At 45.2% G+C, this 23,288-nt stretch overlaps 1 protein-coding gene across 2 annotated transcripts in view; it reads left to right on the top strand.

Moving 5' to 3' along the window:
* Positions 1-21,625, top strand: part of LOC142560154 (gamma-interferon-inducible lysosomal thiol reductase-like) — an 82,712-nt gene extending 61,087 nt beyond the window's left edge. For both annotated transcript variants that reach the window (XM_075672022.1, XM_075672024.1), the window contains 6 exons: positions 9,729-9,881; positions 11,821-11,898; positions 13,838-13,933; positions 14,626-14,778; positions 19,229-19,315; positions 19,744-21,625. In XM_075672022.1, coding sequence (XP_075528137.1) covers positions 9,729-9,881; positions 11,821-11,898; positions 13,838-13,933; positions 14,626-14,778; positions 19,229-19,315; positions 19,744-19,803 — 627 coding nt within the window. In that variant the 3' untranslated portion in view covers positions 19,804-21,625. The remainder of the gene's footprint in view (positions 1-9,728; positions 9,882-11,820; positions 11,899-13,837; positions 13,934-14,625; positions 14,779-19,228; positions 19,316-19,743) is intronic.
* Positions 21,626-23,288: the final 1,663 nt, after the last annotated feature.

Genomic DNA, 23,288 nt, shown 5'->3' on the forward strand with positions numbered 1-23,288 from the left:
GGACCACGACAAACTTCGAGTAATGCGATGTTTCGAATGAAGCGACTTCGCTATTACGAGGGATTATAGCACGTAAAAAAAAGCGACCGCAACAGCTAGTGCGCACACTCGTTTTTCACAACGCTGTATGCACATCTTACCGCGGAGGCAAAGAGCACGCTGCACATTACTGCGGCACATGGGCCGGGAGCTTATGATGCGTACATTGTTTTCGAGCGACGCCCGTTATGGAAGCTTCAGAATAGGCACCGAGCACAGGCCGGGCGAATCGAGGGAGCGGTCCCACCCACCTCTTTTGTTTTTGGTTGCGTCGTCTTGCGACGCTGACTTCCTCAGCGCCGGGATGTATATGCGGCGGCGAGCGCGCGAGCGACCTGTCACATCGCTTTGTTCGTGGCCGACGTACGACGGCCCACGTGGCGGCGTCGTCATCGTCGTTGCCGTCATCGTTCCCCTGCATTGTCCAGAGGTCCTTCCTTCTCCAGGCTCGCCTTATACGCAGACGTCGCCGCGAGTTCCATGCGTGCCATAAGCTATGCGATAGTAATACACACGCCGGTCATATCGAATCCCTAACAAAGTTGCCGGCGCATAATTTATTTGTTATAGTTCGCCAAAGAAAAAAAAACAAATTCAGTGAAAAATGTGGATGCCTATTAATCCTTTTCTGTTGAAATGATTTCCATAGGAACCAATATTTTACGGGAAATATCCGACATCGAGAAAAACAAAGATGCTTGCACAAAATCCGAGTGTCAGCAGTGCTAATTGCATAATTTGTATGCTTTGCGCAGTAGATAAACATGGCCCTCTACGTTGGGCTGCGCAAAAATCGTTTTCAAATAATTATATGGCCACATTTCACGCCATTTACGATTGTGAACTGAAGGTCTGAGGACGACGCTGTGTCGTGACGTCAAAACACACGTCACAACACAGTATGTGGTCACGTGGAAGCAGGTCACTGCGACGTTTCGACACTCGCTTTCGCACGCTCGGTCGTCCGCTATGCTGTCACGGCGGCCCTCGCATAACGAGAGAGAGAGGCAGAGAGACAGAGAGAGAGAGAGAGAGAGAGAGAAAAACATTCATTTTTACGCCAACGTCCGGCGCTCACCTACCGAGTAGCAGCATACATACGAAGCGACCGAGCGGGAGCGAGCGTCAAAAACGTTGCAATGTCCTCGTCCCACGTGACCACATACTGTGTCGTGACGTCACGACACAGTATCCTTTCCGGCAACCGAAACCAGCTGTTGGAAAGGTACTATATTACGTTATTTACGATGCTCTCACGCTTGTCACTACTTTGTTCAGAGTTCAGAGGTCAAGGGCTTTCACTTAACACACAAGCGCGCACACACAAACAAAATGAACGGTCGAAAATATCGTGTCAGTACCCCTTGAATTATTCGCTTCATCCTGGTTCGTTATTATGCGTTCTCGACTGTACGTACTCGAAGCTCTTGGACTCTGCGCCGCTGTATACACAAGCAGCTCGCTGTACTTGGCACACTTGGATTACCCTTACCCAACGCCCCACGAGAAACGCTTCACTTGCAACGCACTCGAAGCTCTCAGACGTCCACTTATACACAACGCAGGAGAAGCGCGTCAATTGTGTTGCCTCTGCAGGGCTGGGCACAACGTGAGTGTTTTCTGTTGCCGGCGCAGAGATAGGGCGAGACAGGTTAGGTGCGTCGACGAAAGAAGAACGCTAGTCAGTCCACAGCCAGAGAAGGTCACCCGAGCCGTAATCTCCAGCAGGCGAGCGTGCAACGAATGTTGTTTGCCGCGTATCGAGAGGTCTCATCCAGCAAACGCTGAAAGACCCGGGTTGCCCCCAAAGGCTATAGAGAGCTTTATATTAGGGGCATGGAAACGTTGGGGCCCCCTAGCGCTTGGGGGCCAGTCTGCGCATGTGCAGTACCGAGTCCCCAAGCGCTAGGGGGCCGCAACGCCCTAAGGGCCCCCCTAATCTAAAGCTCTCTAAAAGCCCGTTTCACAAGGTGCGATTTTGAGTGCGTTTTCGCACATGCGAATTCGCAGACGCGGCAAATGGGCCGTCGGACCCTTCGTGCGTGCGATTTTTCGATGTTCGCAGTGGTGAACTACTCTCTGCGAAAACGCACATGCAGCAAGGACGCGGAACCAATCGCAATGTAGATCGTAGACACGTCACTGTGGCCTTCCTACTTAATTTTTGTTTCGATAAAGTAACGCGCTCAAACACAAAGAACTTTCACGAAATCAGCTTCGAAGTTGCTTTACTTTGTTCTTACCGAAACAAGCTGGCGCCAAGAACAATTCAACCCTCCGCTAGGTGCTCGAAAATGCCAAAAATCGCAGCCGCCGCACGGGGCGCATGTGAAATGGCAATGCGAAGTTCGCATTTGCCGAGATCGTACTGTATACGCATGGCGGCGTGCTTAATCTTTTCAGCCGGACGTACCGGAGCGCAACGTTGCGCACTGTGCTCAGTACACCGACTCTTTGGGTTTTGAGACAGCTGGGCAGACGTTGCCCAGTTTTCGTGGGTGGACTTTTTCGGACCAATTGTGAAGAAAGGCAAAAGTTTCCTTAACACGTGAGATCGCTCGGTTTCCTTGATTCCTTTTGTACGTGTTTTGGCCGCTGTTCGCTGCCCCATATGCCTACGAGATTTTTCCGGAAACGCTGCCATAAATGGTCGGGCAAACTTTGTGTGAAAAAGGTAATTTCACATATACCGTGTAGACTCTGTATGGAAAAACGTCGTTAATACGTTTGTTTCTTTATATTTGTCGCCCGTTAACTCTTGAACACACGAGTGAGTGAGTGAGTGAGTGAGTGAGTGAGTGAGTGAGTGAGTGAGTGAGTGAGTGAGTGAGTGAGTGAGTGAGTGAGTGAGTGAGTGAGTGAGTGAGCACGTGTGTGTGTGTGTGTGTGTGTGTGTGTGTGTGTGTGTGTGTGTGTGTGTGTGTGTGTGTGTGTGTGTGTGTGTGTGTGTGTGTGTGTGTGTGTGTGTGTGTGTGTGTGTGTGTGTGTGTGTGTGTGTGTGTGTGTGTGTGTGAAAAGTCTGCACCCTTTGGGGTTTGTCCCCAGACACTGTTTGCGATCTACATTGCGTGACTTTCTTTAACGCTGCTAGCCCGGTACTTTCAGGTTACGAAACCCAAGCGCGTATGTTCGTGACACAGTGTTCTTGACATAAGAGTAGTGAGTACAGAGTGTTAAAGCAAAAATCCACGCTGTGAAGGCTGCTAAAAAGCGAAGCTGTAGACAACTAGAATGATTGCGCATTACGAAGTAGCTTGAAATTATTCACCTGGCGGCATTCGCATGCACTTCACCTAATTTTTAGCCTAAGACGTTTCAAGGGCCTGCGACTTCGTGCACGTAGAAAGAGTGAACCAGAGAGAAATGCACTTGACCACACTTTCGCCGCACCTCGTACGCACGCTGCTTCTCTTCAGGAGTGCTCACTATACGTGGCCTTGCCACATCACTGTCACAACACAAATCAGTTGCTAGGCGGGTTCTTCTTTTACATACGAAAGTGTAGCTACGTCACTCCCTGCTTCGTATGCTACAGTTGCCGCTTCCCGGCAATTTCAGCTTATGCAACCGTAATCTTTACCGGGAATCGCTTGCGGCATGCGCTGTGCGCGAAGGCGAGCTTTCTGGTTCTTTTTTTCCTTCCCCGCACGCCCGGCGCCGCCGCGGCGGGCGCCTCCCGAGTTTTTGCCTACGGACACGACATACCCATTGAGAGGTATACGGCTATACAGCTTCGCTGCAAAAAAAAAAAAAAAAATGGCAGCAACATTAGCTGACAATCATTGTTTGGAGACAGGATATGCTTCACTTTTAGAGTGCAGCGTTGAGTTGGGATTCGGGTAAAGCTTTAGAGAACCCCATGTGGTCAAATTCGACACCTGCTTTCTGATACGGCGTCTCTTCTAACCGACGTGCTGCCTCGGGACGTTCAAGTAAACCAATACATAAAGAGGCAAACTCAGTCTACATAGAGTCCAAACACAATCTATAGACCGCCTAGGTTAATTTTCTGTAAGCGTGCGTGACAGCACGCATGGACGTTTCCGCGATGACAGTGACCAGCAGCAAAGTGAGCGAGAGTCCACACACTAGAGCGGCATGGCCGTAGCCAGAGGCGGCGGCGACTTAACTCACAGCACTCGTTTAGAGGTCGCCGTGTCCGAGCGAGCATTGCTGCGCGTCCGGCGGAATTTCCCCTTTCGGAGGGGAAAAGAAAAGCGGTCCGCACAACAGCTCGTACCGGGTGTAGTCGGTTCTTCTTGCGACACGTGTGCGGTGGTCTTTGCTGCGTGTGCCAGAGACCGTGGTCAAAGGGGCGGCAAGCGCGAGCAAAATCGAAAATTTCCCTATGAAGACGTTTTCTGCCTTCTCGTTTCGTTCGCTAGTCATCATTTTAATTTTGTTGCGATAGCAGTTATGTGGACACGCCCGGATATGATGAATAGCTCATCAATGGCAATTAATTTTGCGATGACTATGGGAACTGTCCTTTTCTTTTTCTTGTCTTTCTTTATTTCTTCTTTTGCGAGAGGAATACAAACGTTCGTGTCCCCTATGATGCCTCCCGTCGTTTTTTTTTTTCATTACCATAAAAATGTCACTTTGCTTCCTCTGACTTTTGTTTCGAATCTAAGTATGTTCAATTCCTTCGAATATACTATTACGGAGCAATACACAGGATGTACGTTATCACAATTGCTAAGTCAGCCTGTCTATGCAAGAAGGAAATATAACGTACATTCATTCGCTCCATAATCAGCTTCCCAAGTGCCCATCATAATTCAGCAAGTAGCTGCAAGCATACTGAAATAAGATTCTTAAAATGCTCGAGCATTTCTTTCCCTAGGGGTACATCCGCGCTTTGTTGAATCTGGGTTTCTGGCCTTTCTGACTGCGTGTGATAACTACCCGCCGTGGTTGCTCAGTGGCTATGGTGTTGGGCTGCTGAGCACGAGGTCGCGGGATCGAATCCCGGCCACGCCGGCCGCATTTCGACGGGGGCGAAATGCGAAAACACCCGTGTGCTTAGATTTAGGTGCACGTTAAAGAACCCCAGGTGGTCGAAATGTCGGAGCAACGGTACCGCTTATATAACGACACACTAGGATGGATGTCCATGACGACTGTGTGATGGCGCTATGAATGCTTATGATGACCCTCGGTGTTTATGATCTTGACGACGATGATTATATTCCATGGTGGTAATGACGTGGCGACATCCACTCGTTTTCCTCGGGATTAGATGATGCCGATGACGGTGCCCGTTAGGGTGGTGATGACGATTCTCACGACGGTGGTGATGACAATAATCAGTCTCAGCGACTAATCAGTCTTTTTCACTCACGCTATCACACTGACATCGCCAGCCATCGGTATATATGGTTATACCGGAATTTCTTTGGCAGCACCGGTTTTATATATATATATATATATATATATATATATATATATATATATATATATATATATATATATATATATATATATATATATATATATATATATATAATGCCCGGTATTCGATTCCATATCGAAAACCTGTATTTCTGGAACATTCGCGCTTCCCTTAAAAAAAAATACCAATCCGTGCGTCATGAGCGCGTGTTTGTGCCAACTCCGTCGACTTCGCATTCGCGAATGGGGCGCTGCAGACCTGAGTCCAGACGCGCGTGGGGCAACTGCATACTTTCGGCCCCAGTGCTGCTCACGCTCGCGTAGTCACGACAGCTGTTCCATAAAAGCAGTCAGCCGAGAGGAGGGCGGGGGGAGACGCCCCCTCCTCCCCCCCACCCTCCTCTTCGTCTGCCGCCGCGCAACGCATTGTTCATAGCCCCGTCCGAAGGACCCATACGTCGTCTCGACTGAAAGCGCAGTAGCATATGCGTGTACACAGCGTTGTTTGGAACGACTAGTATGAACCTCAGAGGCAAGTTGTCTGGGATATATATATATATATATATATATGGGCGGAAGGCGCACCGCGATGATATATGTTGCTTGCCCCGAATGAAATCAACGTTTAAATGCTTCTGGAGTCGCTATATATAGGCTTCCATTTTGCAACGAAAGTGCGACATAACGGCGACTGAGATGAATGCGAGGAAGGTTCTGCGCGTTCTGGCCGCTCGTGACCTTTCGTTTTATTTTGCGCATTTAGTTTTGCGTGGCGCTGCGGACTGCAGAACGCGGGTACGTTGCGAGTTGTCTCCTGCCTTTGCTCGCGGGTTCGATCCCCGGCCGCGACGGCCGCATTTCGATGGGCGGCAAAAATGCAGAAAGCGTTCGGGTATACTTAGATTTAGGTGCGCGTTCAAGAACCCCAGGTGGCCAAATTAATCCGTAGTCATCCATTACGGTGTTCCTCCTAATCTAAAATTACTTGTTTTATGATTGATTGATTGATTGATTGATTGATTGATTGATTGATTGATTGATTGATTGATTGATTGATTGATTGATTGATTGATTGATGAACGCTGCAGTCGCCGAGACAACGCGGCGGCCGCTTCCTGCTGCCTGTTGCATTTTATTAACAAATTGGGCCGATGCGTTCACGGGCTACTTATGTAGAGATACCCAGTCGAACTCTAGAAATCCATTGAATCGACAGTAGAGATTCATGTAAAACGCGGTTTTAAGTGCTACCCGGTGAAGCGGTATAACAGGCCAATCAACGACAGTGACCAAGACCACGACGGCATGCGACACGCTGTGACTGTCAGCGCGACCCGACACGGCATCCTATGCGTCTCGGAATATATCAGAAGTTCTTACAGTGAAAGCTGTATATGACTAACCTTCCGTGGTTTCTTTCTTCGGCGTCCGGCAACAGAAACGGACTTAGCGACTTGTAACAAACCCATGCGCAATGGGTTTCATTGCTTGCTTTGTGCGTGACCACGTGCGTGTGCAATGCGCCGGCGCAGATGTCAAAAGCGCGGAACAGATTAGAACGCTCGCCGTGAACAATAGCGTGACGTCAAGGTATAAGCAGGAAAGGTATCGGCGCCAAAAATAGCTGCGTTATCGATGGGGGCGGACACGTATAGTTCGTGCACCCGAAGAACAACATGCGTACGAGGAGCGCCGGTGGGAACAGCAACGAGAATGTAAACGACGCCGGCGTTAAACGACCACCCGTCGAAGAACGTTGCCGCGATGCTGAACGAAAACGACAATCGCGAGCCCGAACAACCATTCCACTCTGTGAAGATGGAATGGCAGCGAAATGACTTTTGCTATTCGTTTGACAGCTTTGACTATCGTTAGCTTTCGTGCCATTCCATATTCACAGAGTGGAATGGTTGTCTTTTTTTTTTCGTTCTGTGGAGATATCGATTGGGGGACTGTAAAAAACAAAAAAAAATACTGATATCTCGCGTGCCATATAGCATTTCCCAAATTGCAATACTCTCAGCAGGACCATTTTCTTTTTAAACTATACATAATTAATAGCGCACCGGTCAAGGTAAAGTTTTTTTTTTTTTAAGACAGTGAAAGCAAATGGTCATGCGCCTTGCTTATTAATTGCGCTGCATATGTAACCACACTGCGATCTTCGCCGACAAGACGGCGGGATTTCGCGAGACCGCTGATTTCTTTTTCTTTTTTGTTTCTTTACGCGCCATTATCGAAAATCACCCAAAAAGAGAAAAACAAAACCTAATCCTCGCGAATGTTTCCAGTAGCACCGGTAGCGCTGCACGGTATAGTTCCACAGAGCGAGGCGGGACCGGTCGGTGCCCGCGCGTGCGACGCGTGCACACACCGCTCACGGCATATACGCGGAGGTCGCGATCGGGAGACAACGAGCAAGTTGGGCGTTATAATGCGTGCCTGTCGCCGTTCTCGCGTGACGTAGAGTGTGGGAAATGAAAAAGAAAAAGAACGAACAACCTCGGCACTCCACCCACCTGGCCGGCTGGTCCGGCCTTGGTGACGGGAGGGGGGGAGGGGGTGGAGGCGGGAAGTGAAGCCGTGTCCCCAGCGATGCGTGATCGAGTGGGTAGCACTGAACGAAGACGGAGCATAAAAATAGGAAAGGTGCCAAAGGCCACTGGACGGGGGGCGCACACGGCGATGTTGTCCGCGCCCGTGTAACGGCAGCGCACTCTTCGGCAGAGATCACGCACCGTGCATATACGCCGCGTGTCCCAGCTTATAGCGTTAGCCAAGCACTTATCCTTAGCTCTCCCGCTGCGCGATGGCGGTGTTTTAATCCTGGCAAATGGTCCGCTACGATGGAGCAAAGTCGTGTTACGACTGAGTGCCGTCAATGCGCACGATAATAAAAGGGGCGTACTCTCTCGACGTTGCTCACTTGGAAGTTAGCTTAGCTTAGAAGTTAGTATATATATATATATATATATATATATATATATATGCTACCCATTGAGTTGACCTGGTGCACTGCGGCTAAATTCGACAGATGGCAGCAGGGGCAGCGTCCAAAATTCCTGCGCATGCACTGTGTAAGATTATTTTGTACTTTGGTGCACTCGAACGGTTAATAAATAGATCGCAAGCAACAACGGCCTGAAGCTATGAGAGGCCAAAAAGCGTGTGTTTGTTCTTGTGGGAACGTTATTTCTTACATTTTTAAAACTTCAAATGTTGTTGTTGTGCACGCAAGCGCAAGTAGTAAACAATTATACTGGGTCATGGCTTTTAAGTTTCACGGAATTTTCAAAAATCCCCTTTCGCAGACAACGTAATTCTAGTCCTTGAGTTGAATCATTCGTGGAGGCGGGCATTGCTTATTCAATTAATTAGTAACCATTCAGTAATGAAATTTTTTTCATTGATTACTTCACGGCGCATATTGCAATTTACGATTTGTACGCATAAAAGCGCGTCGTGTTAGAAAGGTAAGCGCAACAGCAGTGCATTTTCTACAACGAGTTTGATCGCGCACATCTCCCAACCTGTTGTCATTCTGGAAATTCACTCCAAGCGTGCACGCCTTGCAAACTCACCGGCTACAATTCGTAAACTGCAATATGTGCCGCAAGATAATTAAGTTAATTAGTGAATCTTGTGTTGATTAGATGAGCAGACGTTTCGGTTTCCCGTGCAAGAGATGTCCGCCTCGCTGGATAACCCAGCTTAAGGGCTATAGAGAATTACGTTATCTGCAACACGCGACTTCTAAAAATTTCACGCTGGAACACGCTTACACGCTGGCACATGTATGTGTCCAAATTACAACTAGCCCAACTCTCTGCTTCATAGACCACAGAATAACATACAGCGAAAGACAGTTTTACCTTAAATCATCTCTCATCGTGTGCAGTTGTGTATATAACCGCGTCAAAAGATTTTTCGATCTTGAGCAATCACGTAAAGGTGAAGGGGGAGGGCGGGGATGGAAGTGTGCTCTAGTATGCTGCAATGTGTAATGGCATTTACCGTTATATATCCTGCGTGCTTTTGTCTACTTTCCTTTTTTTTCTTTTTTTCAAGTGCTTACAAAAGCTTCAAGCCGGAAGAATACGGCTAAGAATTTAGTTCAAAACCACGCTATACGCGATTTTGGTTACGCACGCACGCAGGGACACACCTCGAAACCGCGCAACAAACCTCAATTCGCTGCAGAACTGTGAAACGTCGAGCGGTGTTGTACAATATGCAAATGCCCACGTATGTTCACTCACGTATTCGTGTTCCTCCCTTCCGATTCCTGTGCGCAGGCATGCGAGCACGATCCAAAGGTTTCCGTGGAGGTCTTCTACGAGACGTACTGCCCGGACAGCAGGAACTTTGTCCTCGAGCAGCTCAACTCGACGTACGCCGAGCTCCCAAACATCGTGCAGCTTCAGCTCGTCCCGTACGGAAAGGCATCTGTAAGTTTTCACAGCCACAATTTTCCAGTGCACCGGTCGTGTTATACAGCCGACGACAGCTGTCAAACAATAATTACACTGCTGGCCAAGGAGCATTCTGGTCAACTCCACACATTACAAGCTGGTTAAAAGGACGCTAAATAGAAACACTGAATCAGTTTATGGACCGATACAGCAATCTCGTTGATAATAGCGTTGATAATAGCGTGATAATAGCGTGATAATAGCGTTCGCGTTGATAATAGCAGAGAAAGTAGAAGCCCTATATCCGCATTTTTTTTTCTTCGTTAATTTCGCACCGAAACTGTGGTGTCGCCACGTCAGTGTGACGTCACGGATTTCGATGTTTTTTCTCGTATTTGCGTCCCTGTGGCTCAGTAATAGTTCTGGAAATCTTGGAAGTTCAGTCTCTGCCTCCTTTAGAATACAGTGTTAGTCCGTCTTTGCCGGTAAAGAAAAATTGACTAGGCCTTAGCAGACGCCTTCAAAGTCCATGACGTCACAGCTAGCCGGTGCGGAAACTTCAAGGTGGTGTCGTCACCAGCCTTTCCATACGCCGCTTTTTCTGGCTTATGAAGCCTATATTAACTATGACGCATAGGCTTTCTTGCTATTTTAGCAGGGAAGTTTACTAATACAACTCGGCTTGTTTTTTCTACTTAATGTGACTTAAGCGAGGCCTCTACTACGTTGGCACTTTACCGATTCCGTGCTTTTTCCCGGGTTTTCGCAAGAATTTGTTTTATCAAAATTTCCTAGCAGTCTGTGACGCTGGAGGTACAGGCGCGAGGAAGTGTACTTTTATAGATGGCAAAGCTACTATGCGAGCCTTTAAATCTTCAACAACCACAGTACTTGTAAGCTGTAAATCAGGTGTAATGTGAACTATCAGATGTGATTCAATCGCGTGTTTTGCCTTATTTTAATTACCTGGCTACGTTTGTACTCACAGAATCGCCAAAAGACGCCATTAACTGCAGATTACGTAGGTTTAATTGAAAACTGGGCTTCCCTTCTGGCTCATACCACTAGATTTGCCTTAACCACTGCACATACCCATTTCCCTGGTTTTGCAGAAGTAACAAATTCCCTGAAAATTCCGGATTTTCCAGGTTTTCTCTGATGGCAGTCAGCGTGTTAAATGCAACAGTACCTATCGAAGTTCTTCAGTCTCCTGTTGTTTTTCTACCAGCATTCTTCTGGATGGTAGAAGTTGCTTTTAGCGTTCAACTGTAATTAGTTATTCCTTTAAACAGTTAACCCGACCTGTGTCCTCGCATTTCAAGCGTTTCGCGTGTTCAGATTTCTGGGACCGAACGGAACATTCATACAGACCCTTAACTCATGTCGGATACAATAAGAGAAACCTAAAACTTATCGTCATCGCAACTTTGCGCAAGGCATCGATGTACGCAATCAATAACTACCTGTTTCAGAGCCTTACTCCCTCAACGTTAAACAAAATTAGTCATCTTCTGGAAACGCGCGAAAAGCTAATGTAGGCAGTGTCATCATTTTTACGCTGTAACAAGCCACATCTTCAAGTGAACTTGTTGGGTAGAGTATTTCGTAATTTTTCTGTGGTTATTTTCTTGACGTGTTGCGCAGCTCAATTCGTTTATTACCCTTTGAGATCGCTGCGTCCTTGTTGGCCAGCGTAAATGTACAGTACTTGCTGCCAACCTACTGCGCTAGCCTGCAGCGATACTGACTTATCACTCACCTGCCCTTACGAGGTTATTCAATGATCTGATCCTTTTGTTTTCCTTCTTGACACACAAACACACATGCAGTTGGTAAGTATTTATCGTTTACATTATATCTTCGAGTAAGTACACAACATTCCGCCAACCATGCTTTTCGCGATGGCTAGCAGGAAAAAAAAAGAATTCTAATTATACACCGCAACTTTTTTTTCTTGCACTCCTGCTGCTTCCAGAGGAGAGAACTGCCGAATAAGTGGTACAGCTTCGACTGCCAGCACGGAGACAAGGAATGCTACGGAAACCTATTGCAAGTAAGCACCGCTCCACTTTATTTGTACCGTACCCGTACTCATCTATATACACAAAAGCACCGCGCAAATACCAATGACGCATGAACACAATCTGGGCAGGAACCACTAAAGGATGATTCAAAGGCACGCGGTAGCTTCCCGGTAGACCCGTTGATATGTGCTGCTAGGGACATTTATCGGTTAGATCTACTGGCTAATTGATATGCGAGACACGCGGGCGAATATGACGCTGCACTGCCCCTGGGATCAGCCTGTACCTACATTTGCGCAGGAATCATCGACCACGATTGTCTATCTAAGCGACAAGGCGAATGCTTTTATGCGAAGCTATTCGCTTGACTAAAGGAATGATGCTCTCAACGGCGCATATTTGTTAGAGTCACGATTTATCGTTGACTCTTGTCATTTCATTACATAATGCCGTAGAGAACATAGTCGTTAAACAGTACATATGGAGAGGGTGAAACGGAGGGGGGGAGGGGCTGAACAGTCAAAGAAATCTACAGTTGACAGTACAGCACTCGTCCCACCTTCTCCATCCGCGTTCCAGGTTGCGCTTCTCCGTATTTGCTGAATATGCACCAACCAACAAGCCCAGCTACAAGTGCGACAAAGAAGCCTACGCTTAGTAACTATTATCAGTTTCTACCGAAACATGTTCAGAAAGACGACGGTGAACAATCTGGACTGTTGCTTCTATGGGTATTTATACAGGACACTCAAGAAATAAAGGGCGGGAGTGACATTTACTGTTAGTAGTATAAAGCTTTTATTAAAAAAGAAATTAAAAAAAACTGCCAGCTATAGACGACTTCCACAGCTGCCTCCGCGAAGCCATTCCTTTGACTTTGTACGGAGAAACTTAAGAACGAAACGCCCAATGGCCCCAACGCATCAGTAATCATGACTTGACGGCAAGAATAGAAAAAGAAACTTGTGCGCTAGCGCCTGAGCCCTTTAAAATTTGGCATGAACATACTTTATTTTCAGAGGCCCTTGACAACGTCATAGCCTAGCTTCCACAAGATTCTGCACTAGCTGTTTTGCAGAAGAGGGGTGCCAGGCTAAACGGGAACGTAGCTGTTTCCGCGTAAAAGTACAACCTCGTTGCAACGAAGTAGCATCCTACGAGAAAATATTATATCCAATGTTCGTTATAGGCATATGCTCACTACTGGTTGATGACAGCGAGAAACAATTAAGAATTACTTCGCTATATCTGATAATTCATAATATCCGAGTTTGCTATATCGAGGTTCCATTGCATGGCACAATAGCTGTTGGTCTCGCCGACTGAGGGTAGAAGGAAAAGGGTTGTGATAAATGTTACGAGCTCAGGTGTCTCGATTAGCAGTGCGCTGCAAAAAAAAAAAATGCCACGCACTGTGAACGTTTTACAGCTTAGCAAGAAAATTATTCGCACCGTAGCCTCTGCCTAGGGTGGCGTAAGATTTCCTAGCCTATGCGATCAGTCTCTGTGGTCACCGATGTGTACGTTCCCTGCTATTTTGTAATATCCTCTTTATAACGAAAACACATCCCATACGATAATATCTGTTATATCCAATATTCCTGATATGCATGCATTTGTTACACGACGGTATCGGCGGGAAATATTTTACTATTACTTCGTTGTATTAGATAATTCGTTACATTCGTGCTTGTTACATCGAAGTTCCTCCAGATTTGCTGTTGCATGTTCTCGCGTCAGGAACGCTGGGCACCTTTTCTTTTTCTCTTGCCACAGCTGAAGCCAAAGCCACCAGTTAAAAGCAACGAAAATGTGTAGTAAATACCAAATACTAGAGTAGATGGAGTGCACTGAAAGGTAACTGAGCGTAGTTCTGTGCACCCCTAAACTTCGCCTTACTGCACTGCTATTCCTTACTGCACGCAACGCAGACATTCGCATTTACTTTAGTTGCCTTCTATCTTACAGACATGCGTGATCAAGTACTACCCAGATCCCAGCCAACACCTGCCGCTCGTAGTGTGCATGTTCTCGTCCAGAAATCCAAACCGGGCGTATGAAGCGGTGAGTAAACCTCTGTTCTTTTCAAAATGTGTGTATGTGTGTTTCATAGCAGTAAATTAGCGTTAATTCTTCCTTCTTTCTTCTTTTTTTTTTCCGGGTATTGAAATATAGCCTTCTGGCAACAGTCGGCATAAAATTACCTTTTCAAGAATGGCGTGAACGTTCAAGCTAAATCTGTGCACAAAGTAAATTCGCATTCGTTAAGCGCGCTGGCTGAAGAGTTATGTCCTACATCCTGACTACCGGGAAACTGCAAGTGAAGTTTCCCAGACGACAAAGACGACACGGAATAGCCTAAAACACCGCAAATTTTTCTGTCATAAGTTTGCGGTTTTGTCACGACGAGATATAGTTTCCTGTCGCCGGGACAGAATCTGCTGTCACGACGGCAGAACCCATTTTGTTGTGATGACAAGACGACAGACGGTGTACATTAAATTATGACGGTATACACGGTATACGGTATACAGACGGTGTACACGACAGTGTATACACTATGCAAGTTCCCGTCGTTACAACGGAAGTTTGTATAGCGACGACAGCTGCGTGCGTCTCAGATTCGAAATTTCTCAAAAGAGAAAAGGCTGTCGTGCTATTCAACTTGGGCGATCTAGCTGAGCGAGACGATGGCAAGCAAGCGACATCCTGTGCTCACCTGTGCGCGCAACCTTTTGTTTCACCAACGTGCACAGTGCGCCAAGAAGCAGGGCTTTGACATCGAGGCTCTGCAGAAGTGCGTCTCCGGCAAGGAGGGCAACGACCTCCAGCTGAGGTTCGCCGAGTGGACCGAGAGCGTGAACAGCAAGGGCCGGCTAGAGTTTGTTCCGTGGATTCGCATGAACGGGGCAAGTACACGCTTGTCTTCTAACATCGAAGAACTCGCTAGAAGAAACCGTACGGACCTAACAGACAATGACGGCCAATGTAAACTACCCCTGTCTTATAATACCGCTGTTGGCTGTTCCTCGTGGCTTCACGTGGTCCCTAAAGTCCCTCATTTGCCCAGGCGCCTATGACGAAGAATTGATCATCGCGTCTGGTTAATGTGCAGTGTGCGTTCTTCGATGATCTTGTGTCTTTTCCGGCATTGTAACGACGACGGAACGACTAGGCACATTGTCAGGTTGTCAGCGAACTTGTCACCATTTGCGGATTACTGGATTACCGATGCCGACGGAGGCAACAGTAAAGCTGATAGCGACATCTTGCGACCCTTTGTCTAACTACAAAGCATTTGTAGAATTTGTGTCACGAGAGTGTTCTCGCAGAAGGAAAATCATTCAAAGACTGCACGTTAACATTTATGTCGCTACCTTTGCTTTAAGTTAGTAGTTAAGTAGTGCACCCAAGTCACCGCAGTATTAGCTTCGCTCTCTAGTTAAAATCTGCGTCAAGAAATGTCGCTACCAGCGCTGTTGCTTTACACCTCTCCTGTAACCCGTTATTCTGCAAACGCTCATATGTTTGCCTGTCTAATGCGCTGGGTCTACGGAAAACGATATATAACGGGCAACAGAGTTTTAGCTTGTAAGTAAGCATATTACCCTTTACGATATACCGGGTTACCGGACAGGTGGCCGGCACAAGCAACGCTGTTAGCGACATATTGTGACGCCTTATGAAACAACGTGTAAGAAACGTGTCTTTTTCTTGCGTTTCATGGGCGTTTTCTGAATGTTGAAATTTTTAAAAAAATGTGTGTTAATTACATCGCTACCAATGTTTCAAACCAGTAACTGAGCAGAATATAGTAGATCGCTGCAATACCATTGTGTTACCTCTGGTTAATATCGGCACCACAAGATCGCGCCAACAACGTGACCGCCCACGTACACATCTCTGCTAACCCGGTATTCCGTGAACGGTAATACGTATACCGACAAGTTACAGGGGTGGCGCCACAATTGCCCTGTTAAGAGGCAGAACATGATTATCCACTTTTGTTTGGAGCACTCCATGGTGCTATGAGGGGGCTGATGGGCAGTCAGGCGGTAGTAAAGCTTTAGTGTGTCTGTTATTCCGGCAGACGCGAGCGGATTACCGGGTTAGCGGAGACGTAAACGTAAGCGGTCTGATTGATGGCGCTTATAAGCTGCAATATTAGCTCTTTGTTAACAGAGCTAATATTGCAGTTACCAAGTGTATTCTACTTCGCTGTTAATGCAAGTTTTGCGCTCTTTTGGCCACCATTGGCCCTTGCTCCATAAAACCTCATATATATTCAATTTTCGGGCGCGCTATAATCTTGAATACGTTGCCTATTTATTTTTTGTCAGCAAGAACATTCATTAAATACCAAAATGTCCCTGTAAGGCTACAAGCTTAGATGAAGCGTCACAAAATGTCGCTACCAGCGTCCGATATTACGCAGATGCCCTCGTATATATGCTGGAATACCTGACACGCTACAACTCTCTCATAGACAGTTATAGTGTGTTTGATGTTCCGGTAAACGCAAACGGACTGGGCGTTTTACCGGATAAGCGGAAACGTAAACGTGAGCGTCCTGCACGGTGCAGCCACCTGGTGGTGCAGAGCTAAACCAGACAAACACTAAGATGATAATGCAGTAACTAAGTGTAGCCTATTTTGCTGCTCCTGTAAATATTCGGCAGCGTCATAATTGTGTTGGTGCCGAAAATTTAAATCAACAGGAAAGTAAAATACACTTCGTCATTGCAATTATTAGCTGTTTGTCTGGTTGAGCTCTGAGCCACCAGGTGGTTACACCATGTAGACCATTCACGTTAGCGCCTCCGCTCAAACAGTAAAACGCCCAGCCCAGGTGCGTTTACCGGGATACCGGACACGTTAAAACTCTATATTAGAGTTGCAGTAATGTAGTTGTGTAGCTAAAGCTCTCTATCGGAGATTTTACATGTTCGGTATTCTGACAAACTTTGCCGGATGAGCAAGGGCGTAAACGTGGGTGGCCGGATTGATCACGCCACCTCGTGGCGCAAATCTCAACCAGAAAACGGAGCCAATTATATTCTTCGCCGATCGTGTAAATTTTCCATAGCGGCATAATCCTGTTCACTATTATGCGGCTATCGAACATTTGCTCCAACACCAAAAGTTACTGCAATATTGGCTCTGTGGTTGAGCACTGCGCCACTAGGTGGCGTCACCACTCCGCCCGCTCACGTTTACGCCCCCGCTCATCCGGCAATCCGCCCGCGTTTGCGGGAATACCGGATATGCTAAAACTCTATTGAGGGATTGGCCACGCCCTTACAGCTGCCCCTGACAAGCCAAAACTCCCTGATATCATTGAAACATAAAAGTACAGGTTATATTGTAACACAAATGAGCGAGCGTTAAACTATAAGACGTGCTTTAGTTTCTGAATAGCCAATGCTTCAGCTTAAGATAATTTACCACTGAAATCTTTGTTTTGCAGCACCCAGAGGTAAGTTTTCGTGGGCAAAGGCTTATCTTTGTCTGCAACACATTGTAGTAACTTTCTTAATCGACCATAAGAAAAAGAAAAAAATTAATTTCTCGAATGGTCTCATGGAATTCCCTATGCAGTAAAAACGTCAAATAAATTTTCTAACTCATTAAAAACGAAAAAAGAAACACTTTTTGGAGCAATTTATAGGTATCTGATGTAAACAAATATTAGACTTGTTCAGGTTTTTATTATACATGTCTTTTTTCGCATGTGTGTCTTTACTGTACACATGCAGGACCCCAACATGTGATTTCTGAATATTTCATTTTTGTGCAATGTTTATACTGTCCTAGCCATCTTTAAAAAAATTATTTCTTTGAACTTACGCTTGCATAGGGCTATGGGTCCAGTCAGTGCTTGCAAACTCTATTTAAGCAAAGAAAACGTTAAAAGACAAGCAACCAATTTGAAGCAATGCACAGATGTCAAGCTTGAAATTTTCAAGACGAAGGATGCCATTTTCTGCAGCATAAGCAACACCTCTTCCTGCTTTAAAAAGTGATAAAAAAATGCAAACACTACACAGTTTCAAACTTGTATGTTACTCCTTTGAAGGTATGTTTGCATTTTATTTATTTTTTATTTATTTGTTTACTTATTTATTTATTTATTCATTCATTCATTTCTTCACATATACTTATTTATTGATATAGGAAGCAAGAATGGGAAGAAAAATCCATCGTGGGAGAAAAAGGAGGCCACACTTTCCCTCTCGAATTTTGCGCCATAACAACAGCACCAACAACAGTCTGTCACGGGCTTCACAGTATATTCACGTATCTTGACCTTTATTATAATTTTTTTTTGCACATGAAAACTGCACAACAGTTGCCAGGCTGCACGTTTCTCCCCACTTCTGAATACAATATCTATCTTTTTATTAGTAGTATGCACTTAACCATTTCAGAGCAGATGCCGTCAAAAGATATGACATCACGGGCAGCTTATGCAGGAATATCATGGTGGTATCGCTAGCCATGCTAGGACCAACCTATTCGCTATTCTGGAAGTGTAATCCATAAAAGTATACTGACAAGTATTTATGATGTTGTAGAAGCTCTACCGCATGTTCTTCGCGTGTAAAGTTTATACTTGGCAAGTATACTGATATGACACTTTATTTTGATGCCAGTTTCGAAATACCAGACTTCGCGTCATGACACAACACTACATGTTGTAGCAGTAAGGCCAAGTATGATAATGTTGCTCATTAAATAAGAAAAATAAAGGCAAAGAAGTTGCAAGTAAAAAATGTCATGTCACTATGTATTTCAATTCATGTATACCTGCCAACCTGCAAACATTTGTAAAATCCTGCAGACACAACACCAAGTGGGAAAGAAAGGCTGGAGGACAGCACGCAATTTTTTATAAAGCTTGTTCTGAACACGCACTTTCTTTATGGTTATGTATGCACTTCATTAAATATGATACCCCGTTATAATGGGCCCACAAGCAGTGATGTACTTAGCACAGCAAATACTGACAAGCAACACATTTTGATATTACTGATTTTTTTCAGCGATAACATTTTCAACATATAAACTTGAACGAAGCAAGTGCCCCTGTTATCTCCTTTTGCCATCAGCAGACTTCCGATTCAATGTTCAGATACCGATGAGCAAAACCTTTACGGCAACAAAATTTATTTTTCATAAAGCTTGAAGCAACTTTAATGCACTCAAATTCGTAAACTTCACAGAATGTTTTGTAGAGTTGACATGTACATTTACGCTAAGCAATTACTTTTCTTCATTGTCATATGAAGCTGTTTCATGTCTTCATCATTTATGTTCAGAAATGTCCTCAGCATTCTCTTCCTGGCTTTCTTATCACAGAAGGACAAGATGTACGACGCGTTCACCAGCTTCAAGAGGACACTATGCGAAGAGTACAAGAGCATGGTCGAAACACTGTGCACAGGGGTACGTATACTATGTTTACAATTCAATACTCTTCTTCATGTGTGGCTATCACATTACAGACTGTCATGTGGCCACACAGTTTGAATCCCTTAAACCCCTTCCCCCATGTAAGCTAGCAAACTGGACGTCAGTCTGATTGACCTCCATACCTTTCCTTCCTAATTTTTGCTCCAACACAGTTGACCTATTCCACTCATAACGAGAGACATACACTACAACAAATAAGTTTCATTTCAAGACAGTTGTGCTTTCTTAAAACATTGAGGCCTTAGATTCCTTACTATATTTATGACCCTTTATAACTAGATTTACTGGACATCCTTATGTATTAAAAAGCAGTGGTGACAAGTTAATTTTTTTAAGGAAGTACTGCATGTACAGCTGAGAATGAAAATAGTGAAACAGGGCATTGCCTCCTCTGAATGCAGGACAGCCCAAGCACGCAGCCAATCGAGCTTCCGCAGGCCTGTAAAGAGGCCCTTTCCTAGGGACAACACCATAACGACTGAACTGCAACTGATCATCTTGTTGGCCATCTAAACGAAACGGCTTTCCTTTTTGCCTGGACTTTCGCAATGTCAGTGGGACCAGTGTCAACAACTGTTTTGGACTGAACTGGGACATCATCACAGAAGTTAATTTCTGCGTATATGTTCCTTTCTTTTTCTTTCCTCAGCGAAGGCTATGTACTCGTGTAAGGTGTCTGTTTACACTAGTTCATTTATTCTCTTTTCCAGTCACACACTTTTAAGCAACACCATGTATAGTGCATTGGAGAGCTTGAACTGTTACACCCTTTCTCCAGTTGACATTCCTCACTGTGTCAAACGCACAATGTAAACACTAAATACCGATGCAAACAGCATCACTAGCTTTTGTACAAAGGGTTCAGAAAGCTTTGCGTGAACATTTGAATTCTACTTGCATATCACAAGCAGAGTTAACACTCTGCTCCAGCTCTGTTACAAACTACCTTTATACAGGAAAATTTCGTGTACCAATGATTCCATATGTTTCGTGCATTCATCTGATGTAAATAGGACTGCGTGATATTAACCCTATATGATTTCCACATGAATTACGCGAAAAACATGAAACAAATGCATTTGAACCACTTCAACAGGAATGCAGCTATGCTTATATCAAATGCCTATAGTATGTTGTGGCAGTGACTTAAGATGTGTTGGTCTACCTATGAATAGCCATGAGCTTACGTGTAGTGCCTGTGATGTCACAAGACTTCTGAAGGGCCAGTACATGCACAGACCCACATTTGCCGGCAATATGGTTTTCTGTGCACGTGCAGTTCCTTCAGCTAGTGTTCAAACTGTTCACAAATTTGTGTGTGGAAAGCCACATGCAAAAGCGTGTGGCTTTCCACACGCTTTTGACTGCGTACTGGGTTTTTCAAGGCTATATGATCAGCAAAGCAATATTGCTTTTTAGGAAAATTGATGTACTGTAGCCACATCTGTTGTAGTGGTGATCTCACGTACTGTATGTGTTGCTGGCCTCAAATGTCGCGATTCCAATATACGTGTTCATGTTAGACCTCTTATGTTAGTTTGCAGGGTCTGCATAGCAGTCGCTATGCTGCAACCACAAACTAACTGCTCATCCTGATCTGAGGCCACATCCTGGCATTTCATATGACTGTTACCAAGCCAAGCACATCAATTGCTTTATGTGCCATTCTCCTTTCTTTTCAGCTTTGTTCACGGTTCACTTTAACTAAGCATGTGAAAAGGTGTGGCTTGTGTGGATGTGAATTGTTGAACAAACCAGTTTCTATGAATGCACTGTTTCCAGGCCTCACATTTCTTGAGGCCGCACTCTCTTAACTGTTAGCGATAATCGCTGTCTGTGCTTTCAAAGTGGCTACCATTTTACAATGTGCAGGCGCAGTTTTAAGATGATGGCAGCACTACTGATAAATACACAGGCCTGTATGCACTTTGGAGACTCTATAAGCATGTGTGCACAGAGGGAACAGACACACACTGCAAGTGCAGTGCTGCTTAACATTGTGTTTTGGAGGCTATGAACAAAAACTTTGTGCCTATGATTTGTACTGGCAGGTGTGTTGTCAGCTGCTGTGAACATACTCAAAGTAGCTTTTTACAGTTCTTCATTTTAGCCGTCATTTTGCTGTTTTAGTGTTTCTTAAAATAGGTTTGATGCAGTGCTGCCTGCATCTGCCAGAAGTTTGCAGATCGATCAAATGCAATGAACAACAGAATCGAACCTGTGCCCATTCAGCTGTAGCACACAGGGTGTGATTGGAAGAATGAATAAAACTGTTTTACCCTCCTTTTCTTCTTTTCCTTTGTTCTATGCGTTGCATGAAGCTTTCTTCATTCCACACCTTCATGAGCACACGACACTGCTGTCTAGAGTGTGGAAGCTGTGCACTTTTGAGACGCTTATGCCACCTACCAAAACAAGCTCAAACGATATAGTTGCTTCTGAGCATGCACTGCCCGGTGGACAAGGCTTTACCCCTCGTTGTTGTATCCATGTACGCTGCAAAACTCCCTCTTTTGAATGATTCTGCCCAATGAAAGGGAGACTCGGGATAGATTCAAAGCGCCAGGAACGCTTCTGAATCAGTGCACATCCTGTCATGACAACACAGCCACTCATCACGTGACAAAAAATTGCGTGCTCTTGTAACCTGTCATCGGGCAGAATCATTCGAAAAGGGCATGGCTATGACCACGAGTGACAAAACTCTGTCTGTCTGGCAGCGCATGCGCAGAAGTAACTACATTGTTCTAGCTTGCTACAGTAGGTGGCACCATGGGTCTCCCGCGCTGTAGAAAGCCATAACAGGGACTGTCCAATTTTTCAATCTCGAGTAGGCTACGTTTTGAAGACAATGCACAGTAAAATGCACCAGTGCGACCGATGAACTGTGTACAGCAGAGAACAGACGGGAACATGTCATTAACATTTAGAACTGCAAACTTTCTCCTTCCTTCTACACTAAAATGAACAAACTAGAAGCAAACCTGCCAACTCCCAAATTTTCGTTAGGCTACCGAGTTCCGGCCCATTCCATGATTTATGAATGCTGCATGAAGTTCTGCAAAAAAAAAATGATTCTGTTCGTAAAAAAGTTTTAAAAATGTTCAAGAATGCCAAAGACACAAGACTGCAAGAAATGCATACAAGAAAGAAATTGTGATTGCATCTAAGTCGCCCTATTGTGGCAGCACAAGATACCATATAACAGAGGAGTACCTGCATCAAGCAAGTTTATTCAGATAACTTTCTGAAGCAGGCAGAACCAGCAATAGCAAAATCACTGAAAAAGTCAATGTGTATAAACACAAAGTGTTGCTTTTCACTCTTTGCTGTTTCTAGTTTGTTCTTTGTGTGCAGCATATAAAGGTAAATCATCTTAAATAATGTAAGTGGATATCTATCTCGCAACAGGTTTGTACTCAAGAGAAACTTCAAAAAATATTGTACTACCATTCCCCTTACTCCCCTTTGTCATTTCTGTGGAATTTTCATGAACTTGTAGGTTCCCATATTGGCACGTATGTATAAACAGTATATTCTAAAACAAAACTTCTACTTGTCAAGAATGATTGAATGAGATTTGCCGGAGGTCAGTGCGGCAGCAGTTGCCACTAAATACTGATAAGACGTTCCTTTTACACTGAAATGCCCTGTACAGCAGTCTACTTTTCAAGGGAACACTAATGGGTGGCTCTCGCATTGCTGGTGCTCTAGATGTAAATTCCGGCTGAGGCAATATCAACGCACTGCACCAGTGTGTAGAAAGGTACCACTAGCCACAGGGGGAAAAATCGCATGTGCTCTACACCAATGTTTTCCCTTCAACAGTAAGCCACACTGCACATGCTATGCCAACTCGGTCGAGAAAGACCTACCCACAACTCTTTGTAATCAGGTGGCCACAAAAGCCATGCCATGTCAGTCTTCTGTAGTGCAGGGATAGTTC

Source organism: Dermacentor variabilis, chromosome 10 (assembly GCF_050947875.1).
Source record: "Dermacentor variabilis isolate Ectoservices chromosome 10, ASM5094787v1, whole genome shotgun sequence".
NCBI classification, from domain to species: domain Eukaryota; kingdom Metazoa; phylum Arthropoda; class Arachnida; order Ixodida; family Ixodidae; genus Dermacentor; species Dermacentor variabilis.